The sequence below is a fragment of the Glandiceps talaboti genome, chromosome 22 (genome assembly GCF_964340395.1).
Source record: "Glandiceps talaboti chromosome 22, keGlaTala1.1, whole genome shotgun sequence".
Lineage (NCBI taxonomy): Eukaryota > Metazoa > Hemichordata > Enteropneusta > Spengelidae > Glandiceps > Glandiceps talaboti.
This window is the reverse complement of record NC_135570.1, coordinates 2,560,568-2,578,810: the sequence shown is the minus strand read 5'-3', so window position 1 is coordinate 2,578,810 and position 18,243 is coordinate 2,560,568. Positions and strand designations below refer to the sequence as shown.

The 18,243-nt window shown below is 34.1% G+C and overlaps 1 protein-coding gene across 1 annotated transcript in view; it reads left to right on the top strand.

Moving 5' to 3' along the window:
• LOC144452109 (dual 3',5'-cyclic-AMP and -GMP phosphodiesterase 11-like) overlaps positions 1–16,010 on the top strand; it is a 93,183-nt gene extending 77,173 nt beyond the window's left edge. Inside the window, exons 2-18 of the mRNA XM_078143125.1 lie at positions 2,870–3,040; positions 3,303–3,392; positions 4,287–4,424; positions 6,506–6,576; positions 7,435–7,501; positions 7,835–7,882; positions 8,343–8,486; positions 8,998–9,090; positions 9,617–9,667; positions 10,410–10,556; positions 11,468–11,575; positions 12,076–12,185; positions 12,675–12,762; positions 13,674–13,774; positions 14,225–14,441; positions 15,042–15,125; positions 15,664–16,010. Coding sequence (XP_077999251.1) covers positions 2,870–3,040; positions 3,303–3,392; positions 4,287–4,424; positions 6,506–6,576; positions 7,435–7,501; positions 7,835–7,882; positions 8,343–8,486; positions 8,998–9,090; positions 9,617–9,667; positions 10,410–10,556; positions 11,468–11,575; positions 12,076–12,185; positions 12,675–12,762; positions 13,674–13,774; positions 14,225–14,441; positions 15,042–15,125; positions 15,664–15,867 — 1,932 coding nt within the window. The 3' untranslated portion in view covers positions 15,868–16,010. The remainder of the gene's footprint in view (positions 1–2,869; positions 3,041–3,302; positions 3,393–4,286; positions 4,425–6,505; positions 6,577–7,434; positions 7,502–7,834; positions 7,883–8,342; positions 8,487–8,997; positions 9,091–9,616; positions 9,668–10,409; positions 10,557–11,467; positions 11,576–12,075; positions 12,186–12,674; positions 12,763–13,673; positions 13,775–14,224; positions 14,442–15,041; positions 15,126–15,663) is intronic.
• Positions 16,011–18,243: the final 2,233 nt, after the last annotated feature.

The window sequence follows — 18,243 nt, the reverse complement described above, 5'->3', positions numbered from 1 at the left end:
GTAATGGCTGTACATCTGATAGGAAGAAATAAACAACACAGAGACCATTTGGAAAACAATGGAAAACCTGAACTAGACACTAACATATGAAAAAAACTTTATAATAAGATAAAATAAATATCTACCTACACCACCTATTCTAAAATTGAATGTAATCGGAACCATGCAATTTTTTTTATGCCTTATAGTCTTCACTGACTTTAGTTTTGGTGAGTAAAATATCTTGAAAAATTGCACATAAATCAGTTGTTTTGATAATATTTATAATGATACAAAATATAGATGTGATATAACTCATATAATAAAAATATAAGACAAATTTCAATACCTATTTTTGAAAAGGTTGTAGTAGTAACTGCATGAGTTATTTCACTTGGCCTCAAGGAATAAAATCTTGAGTGATTTACAGTGATTTGTTTGTGTTGATTACCAGTAGTTTAATCTGCTATTAAGCTTTGCATACATAGATTTAACCCTGATGTCAAACACTTAGAGTATATTGCTCTGGAGTATTGTGTTTTTAGGACATGGTTACTTTTACAAGACAAATCAACACACCGATTTCAGATTCCCATCTCATTTCTCCGAACAGACAATTATGTTTGGTATAAAATTCTATCTTGCTCAGCCATCTGGTCATCAGGACATAACTTGTTTTATCAGAATTAACAACTACTGATTTAAATATAAATAGAATTACTGATAATGTCATATTTTGTAAATTCCAATCTTGCTCAGCCATGAGATCAACTGAACAGCATTGATTTTTATCGGAATGAAAATGGACGGATTTACTAAAAATAGTTGCCGACATTGTAATATTTTGTAACTCATGCCATGAGATCAACTGAACAGCATTGATTTTTATCGGAATGAAAATGGACGGATTTACTAAAAATAGTTGCCGACATTGTAATATTTTGTAACTCTTGCCATGAGATCAACTGAACAGCATTGATTTTTATCGGAATGAAAATGGACGGATTTACTAAAAATAGTTGCCGACATTGTAATATTTTGTAACTCAACTCAACTCAGATCAAACTGATTTTTTACCAAAATGAAAATGTATGGATTACTAAAAGAATTGTTGATACAGTGATATCTAAGATTGCATCAGTCAAACAGGAAGACATTCCATTTACTTCAGTGGATTGTATCATAGAAACCGTATGGAAAACAAAGGAAAGCCTAACCACCTGAACTAGACACTCACATGAAAAACTATTTTTTTTTTTTAATTTTCAAAATCTACCCACCCACCTATTCTAAAATTGAGTGTAATTGAAACCACACAATTATTTTTAGGCCTTATGTGGGTGGTCAAATACTTCTACAGTTTATTACCTTGATGGAAAGTTAATTGAATGTAGACACTCATTTCCGTTTGAAGTATTTGGTTCCAATTATAGAAGATCTCAAACAGGGTTTCAGTGAATGCCCTCTAATAAAGGACAAACATATATGTTAAGTTCAAAATGATAAAAAATGAATTTTCTTGCGAAGGATAGGAAAACACCAAATTTTGATATATCGCAAGAAATTAATACATATTTCTAGCATGTCATATTTGCTTATAGGGTAAATTCGGCTGTTGATGATTTTAATGAACTATGTACATCAAATATATTTTAAAGCTGCACTAGATGTAACTTGAACATTTTTTAAAACCATTTTGTTGAATATAATGACGTAACTCCTAATATTATAGACTCTGAATAGTATTGAATCACCTGTGGATAAACGTATTTGTGTAGCTGCTGTACATATATAATAAGGTACAAGAAATCCAGTCAAATAGATTTTTGGGTCGCACCCTAAAATCAGTACCCCAACATGATCATGATGTCAACTTGTCACTGTACTATGTGTGGTAGGGGTTTGGTTGGCCGATGTGTGAGGGTGCCCCGTCACAGCATACCTTACAGACTATGTCTGGATAAAATGTAAAGTATAAAATGTACAAATGATTCATTATTGGCATTTTGATTTAAACAGTGAATACATTGTTGGTTGTCTAATTGCAAAATAATACTCCAATTACAGCTAATATAGATTTAAGGGGATTTAGGAAACTATCAAGATTGATTCCTGGGTAGAATTAGACTTTAATATTATAATACCCGGTAAAGGTAATTCCCTGTTAAAAACTTGACGAGGCATAGTTTTTAAACCCTTATTACGATATGATATATGATGTGACATCTTTTATTACCTGATCCAGAAGAGAACAATGACATCATAAACATAAATACATAGGAAGCTAACAATCAGATCGGATAACAGGAGTCAGAAAATAGTAATACTCATCGTGTGGGACTCCTGGAAACAGTAAATAATGGTACAAGATTAGGGTGTATAAATTTACAAAATGTAGCTCTACTCTCAATCCCCCCCCCCCCCCACATATCCTGTGCCACCAAATTGTAACCAAATATTAACACCACCAAATTGTAACTTGTAAAACATCTGAAATAGTCAAATATGAATTCCTTGTCAACATATCTTCATTTCAATCATACTTCTCTTTGTTATCACACATTTAATAGATTGTCATTGCTGGAAACAATTTTTTTTGTAATTAAAGATTTTAATTTTTGCTAAGCCAATTTCATAGAGCTTATTTTTCAGCTGTTTGTCATATACAATGTTCATGATTAAAAGTGTTAGTTATTTATACTTGTGTTAATGTAATATTACTATGTATTCATTACAATAACGTCATGAAGAAAACAAAATAATCATCATTACTGCTGCTCAGGGCGCTGTTGATAATAAATGTGCATGTTATGAAAAAGAAAAGAATTTTAAGTTGTTGTATTGAGGGCGCTGTTTATATTTAAAGGTGTATACTTTTTCTCTATTGCAGGATCCTCGTTTCAACTGTGAAATAGATTTACAGACAGGATATAAAACAAGGAATATACTGTGTATGCCAGTTTATGATTTAAGTGGTGATGTCATCGGTGTTGCTCAAGTCATCAATAAGATTGGGAATAAAGAGAAAGATGACGCATCATTCAACTGTAATGATGAAAAGGTAAGAGTATACAGTATTGTACTTTTTAAAGGGCTACTTTTCAATCCCGAGTCAGTGTCTTGACACTTCCAATGTGTATCAAGCCAACATTTCCATGAATACAGTCCCCAAAATACAACTAATTTTCAATCCAGGATCAGTGTCCCAACACCTGCAACATGTATCAAGCCAGCATTTTCACGAATACAGTCCCACAGCACATTTAATTTTAAAAATATTTTATTCTAATTATTTGAACCACAATTATTTCCAATCTTTGCAGGTGTTTAGTCAATATCTACAATTTGCTGGTATTGGTATCCGAAATGCTCAGCTCTTTGAAAAATCACAACTCGAAATTAAGAGAAATCAGGTAATGTATAGACTACTATAGCAATGTAATCTCCCTTCCACATAGAATACAACCTATGAAAAAATACCAGTGTATTTGCTTGAATGAAGTGAGCTAAGGAATTACTCCATGCAGAGACAAAATTAGGAAAAAAAACAACAAAAATAAAACTAATACAAATACAACAGGGGTGACTCTGATGTAGATTCACAATGCTTTTGAATCAGTTTGTTTATATCTATGGAAGTTATAATGTAACAGTAAAGTTGGACTCAGTCATTATAATGTGGGTAAACAGAGTTATGGGATCCTGGCTCCTGTAGTGTTTACGCTTTGATAAGTCACCAACATTAGTATACACTGTATGTCTTTGCATGAAGCTTGTCTAATTCCAGCTTACGACAAACATCGGTGTTTTTTCACATGTTGTAAAAGACTTGCCATTGTTTGCATTCCTGTTGCCAATCTTTCAATCTACCTGTCATACTATCAGGCAAAACCACTCTTCCCTTGGTTGCATATATCCAAAGAATAGTTCATAAATATCAGACATAGTGTACATAACAGTATAGTCCCCCCTGTCAGATTGCTATGCCAAATTTACTATACTTCTGGTGTTGTTCTAGGAATTAGCCAAGATTTCAGAGTCGTCTCTCTGCCAAACTCAAAGTCAGAGCTATCATGCCCTGAGTTGTGGCAAGGAATGGTTTGAAAAAAAATGAATAAAACTAACATTTGATTTCAAAATAATATCAAAAGATGTATGACTCCAAGAGCTTTCCAACATTTGTCTAAGCTAACATTTAATTCCTCTCAACATTATATTATTTGTAGGTGCTGTTTTTTATTGATCCATTTATTTAACCATCAATTATTGTCTTACCGATTGTGTTTTACCTCTCTTCTTTGAACCAGGTGCTACTTGACTTAGCACGAGTCGTCTTTGAGGAACAAAGTACGTTAGTCAACGTTGTCCATCGCATAATGATGCATACAGTATCGTTATTGAAATGTGAACGGTGTACTGTACTACTAGTGGACGACTCATCTAAGGTAAAAAACCAGATCTGGACAAATATTGTGTTTTTGTTTTCAGCTAAAAATGTATCAATCTGTCATTCATTCATTTATGACATGTGACTTCAGAATACAGTGGTAGATTACTGGAATGATTTTTAGTCCTGACTGTAATAACATTTTTAAATGAACTATTTTATATTTTGATCCAAGAAGTACATCAAAAACAAATTTAAAAAGTTTTGTAGTATGATTTTAATGAAAGTAAAATACAATTTATAGTAGTTTGAAATTATAGTTGAACAGTTTTAAATATATGTCAATTAATCAATTCATTAATTTATAGCGAGCCAGTTTCCTGTCCAGTAGAAAGTTCAAAGTTCAGAGAAGGTTCATGGGGAAAGGGGTGGGGGAAGCTGTACACTTGATAGAATATCATCAAGGGGGGGGGGGGTGTACACTTGATAGAATATCCTGAAGATTAAACAACATTTTAAAACAAAATTTAAATATTCTAACTGAAGACCAATTTGTCAGATTGAAAAACTAAATCCACTATTCATATGAAAGTTTTGGTAAAACGTGATAAAATACATTATACTGTTCTTTTTCAAGCCCTGTTAGATCATGTGTAGAAAATTTTTTCTGACTTCACTGTGTTTTTTTTTCACTAAGAGAATGATATTTCATGTACAGTGTAGATAGATGCAACTGAATTTTAGAAAGAATTGTCAAATGTCTTGGATAATTATCCATCCCAGAAAAAGAACAATAATCCATTTATATGTAAAGATTTTCATGGTAATTTGTATTTTTTGGTGACACGCATTTGATGTTTCTACCCTGTTCCCTGTCATGTTAATTTTACCATTTGATTCATTTCATGTGTGTTTATCAATCTTGTTTTCTTTTTTGTCTGTGGATGTCCAGCAAATAAATCGTTCCCATCAAGGCGCAGAATATGTATACCAGGATATATATATAAATTTTCTTTCTTTGTGTTTAACAAAATCTGTTTAAAAGCTTTAAAAGCATAAAGCGTTAAATTTTTGTCAAAATTAGTAGATTTCTGTTAAAGACGAAAAAAAAAGATAAACATAGTACAATTAATAGTTGTTTGGTAGTCATTGCTGCCTGCTTTATGAATCATAAATGCTGCCCATTTCTTGTCAAGAGCGACATCGTTCCCTGTTTTTATTTCTTTGCTACGAATGCTCTTCATCGGCTAACTGGCGTTCATCTTTCTCATGATTTATTTTGCTGCATTTCCAGAGGAGAAAAAATAAGAAAGAAGCTAAAGAGATGGTGAATATTTCTCTCCTTTCATTGTCACCTTCCGTAGACACTCATCTTCTGGCTTGTTGCACATTAGACCAGTTCATCAATCACACTAGCGCCCTCTATGGCTAATACTGAATACTCTTGAACAGCGCCCTCTATGGCCACTACTGAGTAGGGTTGGACAGCGCCCTCTATCTGCACTTTGCACGGTCATTGCTTGCACCCTGCTGCACCTACTTTCCATATTGTAGCGTCTGAGGCACATATTCACCACACAATCCCAACACAGTGTGTGAATTGGAATCACCCCTAAATCAAACATTTATCTCTTACGTAGTAGTCATGAACTAAATCATGTAGAGATAGTTCACAATACTCAGAGCATCAGATGAGATTTTTAGTGTAGAGAGATACTCTAACACAATTTACCAAGTTTGCAGAATGGTCAGTAACTTTAGAAGTTTAATCCTACCATGACGTTCTCTCTGACGACGAAATCTTTGAAACTTTAAACGCAGTCATCCCCAATCCACTCAGGTACAAAACAAGACTGCAAATTGAGTCATTTATAGAATCATTTACTCCAGTAGTCACCCCTATTGCCACTCCAAATTTCCAATATGGCGACCCAGTACCTGACCAAGTACTTGTCATACTGTATTATTACTGTGCTGGCCCTTCAACAAACTTCGGTTCACTTTCATGATATTAATAACACTTCTAATTCACTGTTTATGTTTATGCATTTTGAATTCCAGTGATTTGATGTGATCCAAAATAAAAACTTTGATTTTTTTTTTTTTTTAATTTAAACATATATGATTTCCACTTTTCAGGGTATTTTCTCTCAAGTCTTTGAAATGGCTTACAGCGATTTAAATAATCAAGATGATCTGAACAAATTGAGGTAATGATAGATTTTTATTCCCCAACTTTGTGAGATTTTATTATAGAAATAGAGTAGTTTGATCATACTGCACACATTGATATCTAGTATTAGGTAAGATAAAATAAATGTAATTGTGCAGCGCCATCAAACAACTGTATTTTATGATCAGTATTACAGAAATGCAAGTTACCATAGTAACCTTATCACAGACATTTATGTTACCCATGCATAACACAGTTGTAAAACTTCTGCAGGAGAAAACAGGAAACCTAAAATTAGAAGTATTCCTTTGAGTATTTCAGTGAATATTTAGATAAAAGAGCCTTAGCAACTTTGACCCTTCCCATAGCAACAAGAACACTACTATAGTCAGGTTCTATTTTAATATTAGAGGGGAACACGGCACTATTAGAATTAAAAATGAACTTGTGTATCAAGTGTAACATGTCAAAAATGTATAGATAATGTTGAGTATGTTGTATATTTGTAGTTGTAAATAATAGCTGGTATTGAGTTAGATTCCTAGCTTAACCTTACCACATAGAGGTGTATATTAGTTTGTATTCTAACCTTACCACATAGGGGTGTATATTAGTTAGTACTGCTATGACTGCAATATTAATTATCAACTTTTGTGGTAGGTGAAATTGGTTCTTGCATGTCAGAAATATGACTGAACACAGATTCGCAGACAAATAGACAGACAGACAGACAGACAGACAGACAGACAGACAGATGACACCCATTTTTCCAGACTGTCTATACCTGTTACCAACTGCAAATAGGATATTTTATATAAAGAAAGCATGTAAAGAAGTTGTCAAATACTGCACAATACAAGAATTCAAAGTTCAATTTTTGTATCAATTTTTACAGTTCTGAAGACCGTCCTAGGTTTCCTATCAATATTGGCATTACAGGTCATGTTGCAACAACAGGAGAGGTAAATAGATTATGTGTTGTCATGACAACATGTAATTTCTCGATTCTGATTTGACCCATTGGGTTTCCAATCGATCATAATATGGCAAATAAAAGTAAAGGTTTTCTGATGAATTTTTGCAGACCAAATTATCGAATGACTTTTTTTTTTTGAGAAGAAAGTATCTATAGCACCGCTGTTACAGTAAGGCTTTACTTAAACAAAAGCACATGATAATGTGACCTTGTGAGGGCGCCATAACACTGCATGTTGAAATCTTGTGAACGGTACCATTTGAAATTGACATATAGCTTGTTTGAAAGTAAACTAAAGCATTTTCTACCCTTTTTTCAGACTCTTAACATTCCTGATGCACACAAAGAATCAAGGTTTGATCCAAAGGTAAGTTGACAATTCATGAAAAAACGTCCACCCACCCCACCCATCCACCCCCCCTCCACCCCCCTTGTCTCTGTCAAAGGGGAATGCCACTCCTGGAAATAAATGTATTTTCACAAACTTTTGGTTCTTGGGAGCTTCTATGATTTCACATGAAGTAAATTCTGAGCCAACGCCAAATTAAAACTCTATTTCACCCCTACTGTTCTCACACTAGTCCACTGTTGCATCATGGGACTTACCAGACATACATATTTATTAGATGAACAATGAATATTCTTGATTCCTAAGTGCTTATTTCTTGCAGATAGATAGTCATGAATATTCATTGTTCATCTATTAAATAGATATTTCTCCTATGAAGTCTCATCAATCCTAGTACATGGTTTTTCACTTTTTCCCATATTTCTGTGTTTTATCATTAGTTTCCACATTTCATCCTGTTTTTTCCGTGTTTATCCAGGTGGATGAGGAGACTGGATTCAGTACCCGACAGATACTGTGCATGCCAATCAAGAATACAGCCGGTGCTATTGTAGGCGTTAGTCAATGTATCAATAAACTAGATGGAAGTCCTTTTAATCAGAATGATGAAAATTTCTTTGAGGTAAGTCTAAAATTTAAAGTTTATTTATTGTCTAAAGCGCCTTTTCTATTTATTAATATTCAAAAGCGTTGTACATAAAATAGATTTAAAAGCATGGTAAAACAATATAATAAAGCTAAAAACAACAAATTGTTTACAATAATTACAAAAAGGCTAAAATGACTACTTAGTAAAAGACACGTGGTAATAAATTAATACAGTTTATAATATTGTTTAAACAGATGTGTTTTAAGTTCACCTTTAAAAAGTTCAATGTCAGTGATCAGCTTTTAGTTCTCCAGGAATTGAGTTCCATAGCGTTGGTCCACAAATGGTAAGTGCTCTGTCATTTAGTGTATTATATATATAAGTCCCTTGTTCTTTACCTTTTCTGATTTATTCCGAGATTTAGTAACAAATTTTGAAAAAGGAAAGCTATTTTTTTTCAGGTGAATCTCACTTGATTGACAACTTTGGATGTTCAACTTTTATGAACATACGCATCATATGAGTGTGACTTTTATATTTGCAGGCATTTGCAATATTCTGTGGTATGGGTATGCATAATACTATTCTGTATGAGAAGGCATGTAAAGCAGCAGCCAGACACAGAGTAGCACTTGAAGTAAGTATATTCTGTCTGTTATTGAGTCCCAATATTTCTCTTTGGTTAGCTGTGATGTAAGGGTTCACAATTGTTTTCTGGCAGATTGGAAAAAATAACACATTCTTACCGTTCAATCTCTCTTTCCAGTATCTATGGTTATACATCACTCTGTTTGTCTACCTGTGACAATGTCACTCTGTTTGTCTACCTGTGATGATGTCACTCTGTTTGTCTACCTGAGGAACTCTGTTTTCAGTTCAGGAATATATTGGTCACCATCCTTAGGCAACCACTTTCTGAAATTTTTAGCCCACTAGGACTACCAAATAATAAAAGTTAATTTTTAGCCCTGAATATATTGCAGTACTTTCATCATTCATACTTTGATTGGAATCATTATATAGTACTTTACTTTTCTACATTACTTATCTTTGTGTCACATCATAAATTTAGCATATGATATTTCCTGTACTATTATTTTGATATAGACTGGTTTCTCCATTCATGCACCAATCAGTAAATCTTTTGACATTCTGTTTTTCAGACTCTGTCCTACCATGCAACAGCCCCTAGAGAAGAAGCAATAAGACTCAAGGTAAGGTTTGAACTAAACTAGATAAACAACACTACAGGAAATGTAGGCATTGTGTAAACTTTGGGTTCTGGACAGTCATTTCATGACTTTATAATTGCATCATTTACAATATGCATAATGACCTAGAAAACAGTAATGACACTTGTCCCTCATTCATTATTCAGTGTAGGTTCTTTCCATGGACACACAATTTCACATACAAGACAGAAAACATGCAATTGTAATAGCGGAACATGAATGATATGGTTATTTTACTGAAAGGTAATAAGCACTAAGGATTCATGACTTTGTGTCTGTGGTAAAGACTTATACTGAACACTGAATGAGAAACAGCGATTGTGTGTAATTGATGTGATATCAAATCATAAAATGACTCCCCAGACCCAAATTTTGCAAAAGCGCCTCATATCCTGTAGTGGTGTTCCCCTTTTATTGATCTAACCAGAACTTGGCTAACAAAAGATCACTTTCCTAATCCAGTGTCATATGAAAGAAAAAAAATCATGAAATGACTCTCCAGTACACAAATATGATAGCCATCCATTTTTGGACTGACTGACTGACTGACTGACTGACTGACTGACTGACTGACTGACTTACTTACTTACTTACGTACTTATTTATTTTACATACTACTTACTTACTCAACTTATTTTTATTTTTTGGCATTTTGTGTTTATAGGTTGTAGGCTTTCAATTCTGACTTTTGGTAATATGTGATTATTATTTATCTTTTTGATAGAAAATGGTAGTACCTTCTGCATCTAGTTTACAACTGTATAACTATTCCTTTAGTGACTTTGAATTAGATGAAGACCAAACACTACAAGCAACAATCCGAATGTTTATGGACCTGGACTTAATACAGAAATTCCGTATTAACTATGAGGTAAGAATTGTTATTGTGTGTATCCCTATAGTCTAGTTCCAATTTAAACTACATTATCTTCATGAGTAAAGCTAATATAGTATTAGTATAAATCAGAATACGGTTGTCAGGAACTAAACTAGTACTCCTGTAACTGTAGGGTAAAAAGAGTAATACTGATGTGATTATAGGAGAATATTTTGTAACTACAAGCTAAACAGAGTTACATGTATACTAATGTGATTAAAAGAGAGTACACAATGGTGATCTCTCTCCTCTCTCTCTCCCTCTCTCTCTCTCTCTCTCTCTCTCTCTCTCTCTCTCTCTCTCCTCTCTCTCTCTCTCTCTCTCTCTCTCTCTCTCTCTCTCTCTCTCTCTCTCTCTCTCTCTCTCTCTCTCTCTCTCTCTCTCTCTCTCTCTCTCTCTCTCTCTCTCTCTCTCTCTCTTTTACCATCTAGTCAAATGAATATCTAAGCATGACATTCCATTCTTACCACTGAGAGTGATAGTTTACTGTTATTGGAGCATTGATATAAACCTGATGACGTTATCCCATCTTCATGTGACTGTAACTTTCCAAATGAAGGTTAACTTTGTAGTAAACTGAACGAAGTAACCAACTGCAACCACCTGTCAGTGTGTGATGTATTACTACTGACATGAGCTGTTCACCCTTTCCCCAGCAGAAGATTTAGCTTGATTTTCAGTAGAATTTGTCCGTTTGACTATATGTGGAGAGAGAGCTCATTGTAAATGAATCCATATGTATATATATCCAGCATCTAGAGTCAAAGATGTTTCATATCTCATATTCTATAAGATTTAAATTGCCTAAGGATGAAATTGTGATTGCAAAATTTAAAACTAACAGTAAAAAGCATTGTTGTTTATATACTTCAATTACACTGTATTTGTATGACTTTGTTCTATAGATGGTGTGTCGATGGTTACTTAGTGTTCGCAAGAATTATCGTTGTGTTACTTATCATAATTGGAGACATGCATTCTCTGTAGCTCAGACCATGTTTGCTATGCTTCGGGTAAGTGTACAGTGATTAATAGATGACACCTTCCACATGATATATGAACAGCGCCATCTACCAACAATTCCTGTACAGTGTATAGCACACCTCTAGCTGACAGAACACACATCATATCATAGTATAACACAGTAAAATAGATTTATCAAATGGGCATCATCTCTTACAAGAGAGATCATGTAAAATAAGTAATGAACTTGTATACCCACCTACATAGCACATGAATAGCACCGTCTAGTAGACAGTAACCACTTACCACATAGTACCCCCTAGTGATCAGTAATCACCTTCAACATAGTACCCCTAGTGGACAGAAATGAATTAAAATATGAATAGCGCCATCTAGCAGACAACTCACCTGCTACATGAATAGCAACAATGTAGTTGATGGAAACCACTGACCACATTTCTAGTAAACCAATCACCTACCACATGAACAAAAATGCAAACATGAAAGGTAGATTTGATAAATGAACTGTATATTCTAATTTCCATTGTAGACAGGACAAATGCATAATGTGTTTGGTGACCTGGAAGCATTAGCATTGTTGATTGCATGTTTATCACATGACTTGGACCACAGAGGAACTAATAACTCTTTTGAAATTTTGTAAGTATCTAATGTTTCTTTGCAGTTTAGTTTTTGACTTGATGACTTGTGGTTAGTTTTTGCTGTGATGTTTAGTTTTGATGTACCAAATTTGACAAGTGAAAAAAAAAAGACATTTTGGAGTACACATGAGTTTATCATATAAACTTCAATACTGTGTAATACTATAAGCATCACTAGTTGGCTTGTAATGCAGAGGACTCTCACTAGATGAATTAATTTAAAGAAAACTCATTCTTCTATTCAACCCTGTTGTGTTCAGCAATAAAAGTGATTTCATCTATCAAGTAAAACAACAACTCGGCTTTGGTCATAAATGTACTATGTGTTACAATTTGTGTTTTGGTGAGCCCTCCCTTTCATGCTGTATCACACTTCAAAAATAGTTCCCCATCTGTGTTGCCCCTTTATCAGAGTCTAACCGACACTATCTAGAAGTTGTATTTGTTACTAACTATCATGATGTATACTAATATTTTGTATTTTCAGAGTTGGTTCACCTCTAGCTCAACTCTATAGTTCATCTACAATGGAACAACACCACTTTGATCAGTGCATTATGATACTCAACTCTAAAGTAAGTATTTCTGAAAATATCTACACATACTAGTACTAATCACATCAAACTACCTAACACATGGACATCACATGTACATCACATGGACATCACATGTACATCGCATGGACATCACATGGACATCACATGGACATCACATGAACATCTTATGGACATCACAGGGACATCACATGGACATCACATGGACACCTTATGGGGACACCACATGGACATCATATGGACATCACATTGAAATCACAGGGACATCTTATGGACATCACATTGACATCACATTGACATCACATGTACATCACATGGACACCACATGGACATCACATGGACACCTTATGGACACCACATGGACATCATATGGACATCACATGTAAATCACAGGGACATCTTATGGACATCACATGTACATCACATGGACACCACATGGACATCACATGGACACCACATGGACACCTTATGGACACCACATGGACATCATATGGACATCACATGTACATCACATGTACATCACATGGACACTACATGGACATCACATGGACATCACATTGAAATCACAGGGACATCTTATGGACATCACATGTACATCACATGGACACCACATGGACATCACATGGACACCACATGGACACCTTATGGACACCACATGGACATCATATGGACATCACATGTACATCACATGTACATCACATGGACACTACATGGACATCACATGGACATCACATTGAAATCACAGGGACATCTTATGGACATCACATGTACATCACATCACATCAAACCTCATCACCTAGCACATGGACATCACAATGATTTTAAAAACACCAAGTCATTACAGTATGATCTATATAGTCATATCTTTATTCATGTTCACCCTTGTATGATTCATAATTTAATTGATTTTCTCTGATTTACTTTTTTCCCAGGGGAATGAAATTTTAGCTAACCTAAGTCAGGAGCAATATTCCTACTTGATACGACTACTGGAACAGATGATTTTAGCCACAGATCTAGCAGTTTATTTCAGGTAAATCTCACATTTACATTATAAAGTGTAATACCTTATCAAGATAATATTACATCTGATTACTTGCATTGGTGTACTTTCACTGCAGTGTATAATTCAGAAAACATTATGTACGTACGTACGTACGTACGTACGTACATACATACATACATACATACATACATACATACATACATACATACATACATGTACATACATACATACATACATACATACATACATACATGTACATACATACATACATACATACATACATACATACATACAGACAGACAGACAGACAGACAGACAGACAGACAGACAGACAGACAGACAGACAGACAGACAGACAGACAGACAGACAGATATGAAAAACACATACATGTACTTCTTCCCATGCATATAATCCATAACCAATAGAGCACAGATTTGTCAAAATGAGAATATTGAAGTATTTGTATTTCTTAACAGAACAAGGGGTGACTTCTTCAGACTGGTAGACAATGGTCAATTCAGTTGGACGAATGAGGAACATCGGGATTTACTTCGATGCATGATGATGACAGCATGTGATATCTCAGCAATTGCCAAACCATGGGAAGTGGAGAAACAAGTAGCAGAACTTGTGGCCGGTGAATTCTTTGAACAAGGTGACATGGAAAGGACAAAGTTTAATAAAACACCCGTTGTAAGTAATGTATGCATTTGATTTGAACTGTTAAGTTGATGGTAAAACACCAGCTTAAGAAATTACTGGCAGTACTATGAAATGTACCAGCCACATTTTGAACATTTGCGACATGAGTTGGGAGTTTTGGTGTCTACTATGACAAATTCTAGCAAGAATTTCAAACATCTAGCCTCATTTCTAAGGATGTTTCTTCATTCTTCGGATAAAAGTTAACCATGACTAAAGTACATGTTGATATAACAGACCCGTGAATAAGAATTATTCACTGTTGGGGCACTATACCGGTCATCAACTGGGAACATAACCACCTTTGGTAGCTGTAGGTACGATCTGTATGATCTTATAAATGCAATATTTATATTTTATTTGATAAATAAACACATATCTAAAGCATGGACTAGGTACATGTCTTGATCATCGCCATGGTTTGGACAATTTTAGACAGAAACGTGGACTCATGTTTTGGCCTTTTTTTATGAAGAAGTGACATTTTGGCCTCACATCCCCATTCGATTTATATGGGAGTAAAAAGACAGATTGATTTAGTCCTCTTTGCTTAATTACAGAGATTTTTTGTCTCTCTTTGTTTTTACTCAGGATATGATGAACAGAGAGAAGAAAGACATGCTACCTAAAATGCAGGTTGATTTTATTGATGCAATATGTCTACCAGTCTATAAGGTAAGTCAATTCGAGAGATCTGATTGGTCTAGACATCAAACTAACCAGTCTAAAATAGTGATATTTGTACAGTTGGCATGTGTCCAAGTTGTGATGTTTACAAATAACTCGCAGTTCACCTTGTCGTCTGCTACAAACATCATAGTCTGCAGTGAAGTAAACTCTGCAAATTCTAAGAGGAAAAAACACCATAACTGTCTTAATTTTAACATCTGATAGAGAAAACAAGAATTTCTAAGTGTAGTGATAAATGATATGAAAAATTTGCTTTTTTCATTTGAAATTTTTTATGTAATTTTAATATAAAATATGAAAAATGCATATATAGAACTTAGAGACAAGTTGTTCGGGATACCAGTTTAAAAAGATTTTTAAATTTTCTATTTTCATTTGATTTCTGAAGAACTTTTTATATAGTCTGATCACAGTAGTTTAAAATGTAGGAAGATGTTTGATTTTCACAAAAATTAATTCTCATGATGTATTGTGATCAAAGTAGAGTTTAAACTGTGTGTTTTACTGTTGGAACTCTGTGTAGGCCTTAACCAGTATAAATGAGAAATTTGCACCACTACTCAAGGGATGTGTTAGCAATAGAGAACGCTGGGAAGCACTAGCACAAGAAACTGAGGAGAAAGAATGTACAGAAACTGAAGAGAAAGAAATTGACGAATCAAGTTGCCAGGAATCTGCACCCAAGAGGGAAAGGAGGAACGGTCGACAAGAAGCAGGAAAAAAATAAAACAAGAATAATGAATGCTAATTTTAGGGATGCTGGGAAGGATAGGGACACGTGGGAATAAGGTAAAAGTGAGTCATGGTAGAGAGGTACCAAGGTACTTGGTATTTAGGAAGTTCACTGAAATAGTATGCATGTACATATGGAGGGGAGAGTTTATGGAAATCTTATTTTATTTCTTATAGTTGTCTGTGTGATTGGGTGTATGACTTGATATGATAAACAATCTCATTGCCAACAAAACAATAACACTCAGGACTATCCTCTCAATACCACACAGCCATGTAGTCACTTAGAATTATCAGGGTTTTTATCAAACTCCTTCGCCAACTTTGAAAGCTAATCACTGGCAGCTTTTTTAAGAAGAAACACAAATGTGCAGGAAAAGGACAGAATTGGAATGGAAAGTAACTACTTGCTTCATTTGCACTTTGTCTCCAAGACATGCTTCTACACATCACACCTTTAAAGTTTGAATTCCTTCCCCTAGAATCGCCATGGTGATATGCATAAATGCATATGTTATTATGGGTCAAAGTTGAAAAGGTTAAGAGCTGGGGTCAAGTGTCATACTCCCTTTTTGTCTACTCAATTTGATATGTCATACAAAGCTATATAATTCAACTCAATATACACTTCTCATCAAAATACTGCAAACAGAAATCAAAATCTCAAATTTTGAAAGTTTCAAAATTTAAAAAATGTTGAAATTTCAAAAATCTTTGAAGGTAATAAGTTAAACATCATTGTGTTGGGGCAGACTTTGCTGATAGAGTGCAAAAGGAGACAAACAGATTTACCACTTTTTCCACAAAAATATGGTATGACCCCATTCTACCATATGGAGGGTGATTCTATCTGACAGAAAAACAGGGGTGTGAAGTTTGAAATTATAAAAAACCAACTATAGTGTTTTACATTATGAAGTTGATAAGGTATGACATAATCTTTACAATCTTTTCACCGGGTAAACAGAGATCTTGGAAGCCACAAATAGCCTCTAGACTAACTTTGTGTAGATCATTGGATTATTTATTCATCAGATACAAACATATATGTACATTTCAAAAAGAGGACGTTATCAGGACAGCTAGTATATCTAGTGAGGGCCACAAAAATAGTTTGATCTGATTTAGTCATGTCTGTGACCCTGACAATATAAATATACAAGAAGTAAATACAAATGCATAACTGATGATGAAATGAAGATCATAGGTCACATTTAAATATTCCTGCATATATTATACAGGTGATTATCATAATATGAAGTAGATTCCCATCAAACATCAGATTTTCTTTGTCACCTTTTTAATCAACAAATTTTGATAAAATAAAAGACAATCCCATTGGTTACTTTAAGGCATGTGATACCTTGCTGCATAGTGCCCAACTTTATGTAAAAATTAGCCTCATTGGTTGCATAAAGTCATGTGATACCTCATTTACTAATGCTCCCTAGTTTGCTTTAATTTTGTATGAAAAACCATATTGGTTTTTTTTCACATGATACCTCAGAAGTCTCTCTAGTTTGCTGAAAATTAACTCAAAGAGAGAATAGATAAGAGGCTGACTTAAAAATGCTTTTAAAAGTACTTTGTAATCATTTTTTTTTAATTTAACGAAATATTGTCTTCTTTAAACCTGTACACACCTTCAGTTTAAAATAAGTAACCTGAGAAACTTGGAAGTAAGAAAAAGGATATTTTTACAAACAGGTACCTGTTGTCTTTAAAACTCATTCCTGCTAAAATACACCTTTCAAACCCATTTTGGTTTTGATTTTGCTAGCATATGCTAAGTTGGCTGCAAATAATTAAAAATTGTCTGCAGTAAAAAGCTGCATGTTTCTCCCAGTAAACCTTTCTATTTTGAGCCACTTTCTTTAAGGAGGGCAGTCTAGGCAAGTATGTAAAATTAACCAAAGAAAACATTATGAAAACACTTCTAATTAAAAGAGTTGTATCGTTCGCATAATAGATGATCTCGCTAGTCTTAAATGCTATAAATGCAAATGTAAATAATTTTAATCATATATGTTAGATTTTATTTATAAACTGCGTCTAGTTGCGATATATATTATATTTCTTATTCAAACCTTCATATATTGTGCTTTATGTAATTGTAGTGTTTTCACAGTCTTCCAGTTTGTGTAAAGTTTACATGTTACACTGTAGTCTGTTCTATATTTATGAAGGACAATGAACGTAAACTACAAGTTCAGTTCTAAATACACTATAACTGTTTTACGCAGACTGCTGTTTATTTGATACTTTCCCAACAACTCGTCATCGATGACAACTCATCAATAAAATGTCCATCATATATAACTTTGTACATGTTATGTGCATGTTATGGGCATGTGACCATCATGTGACCATC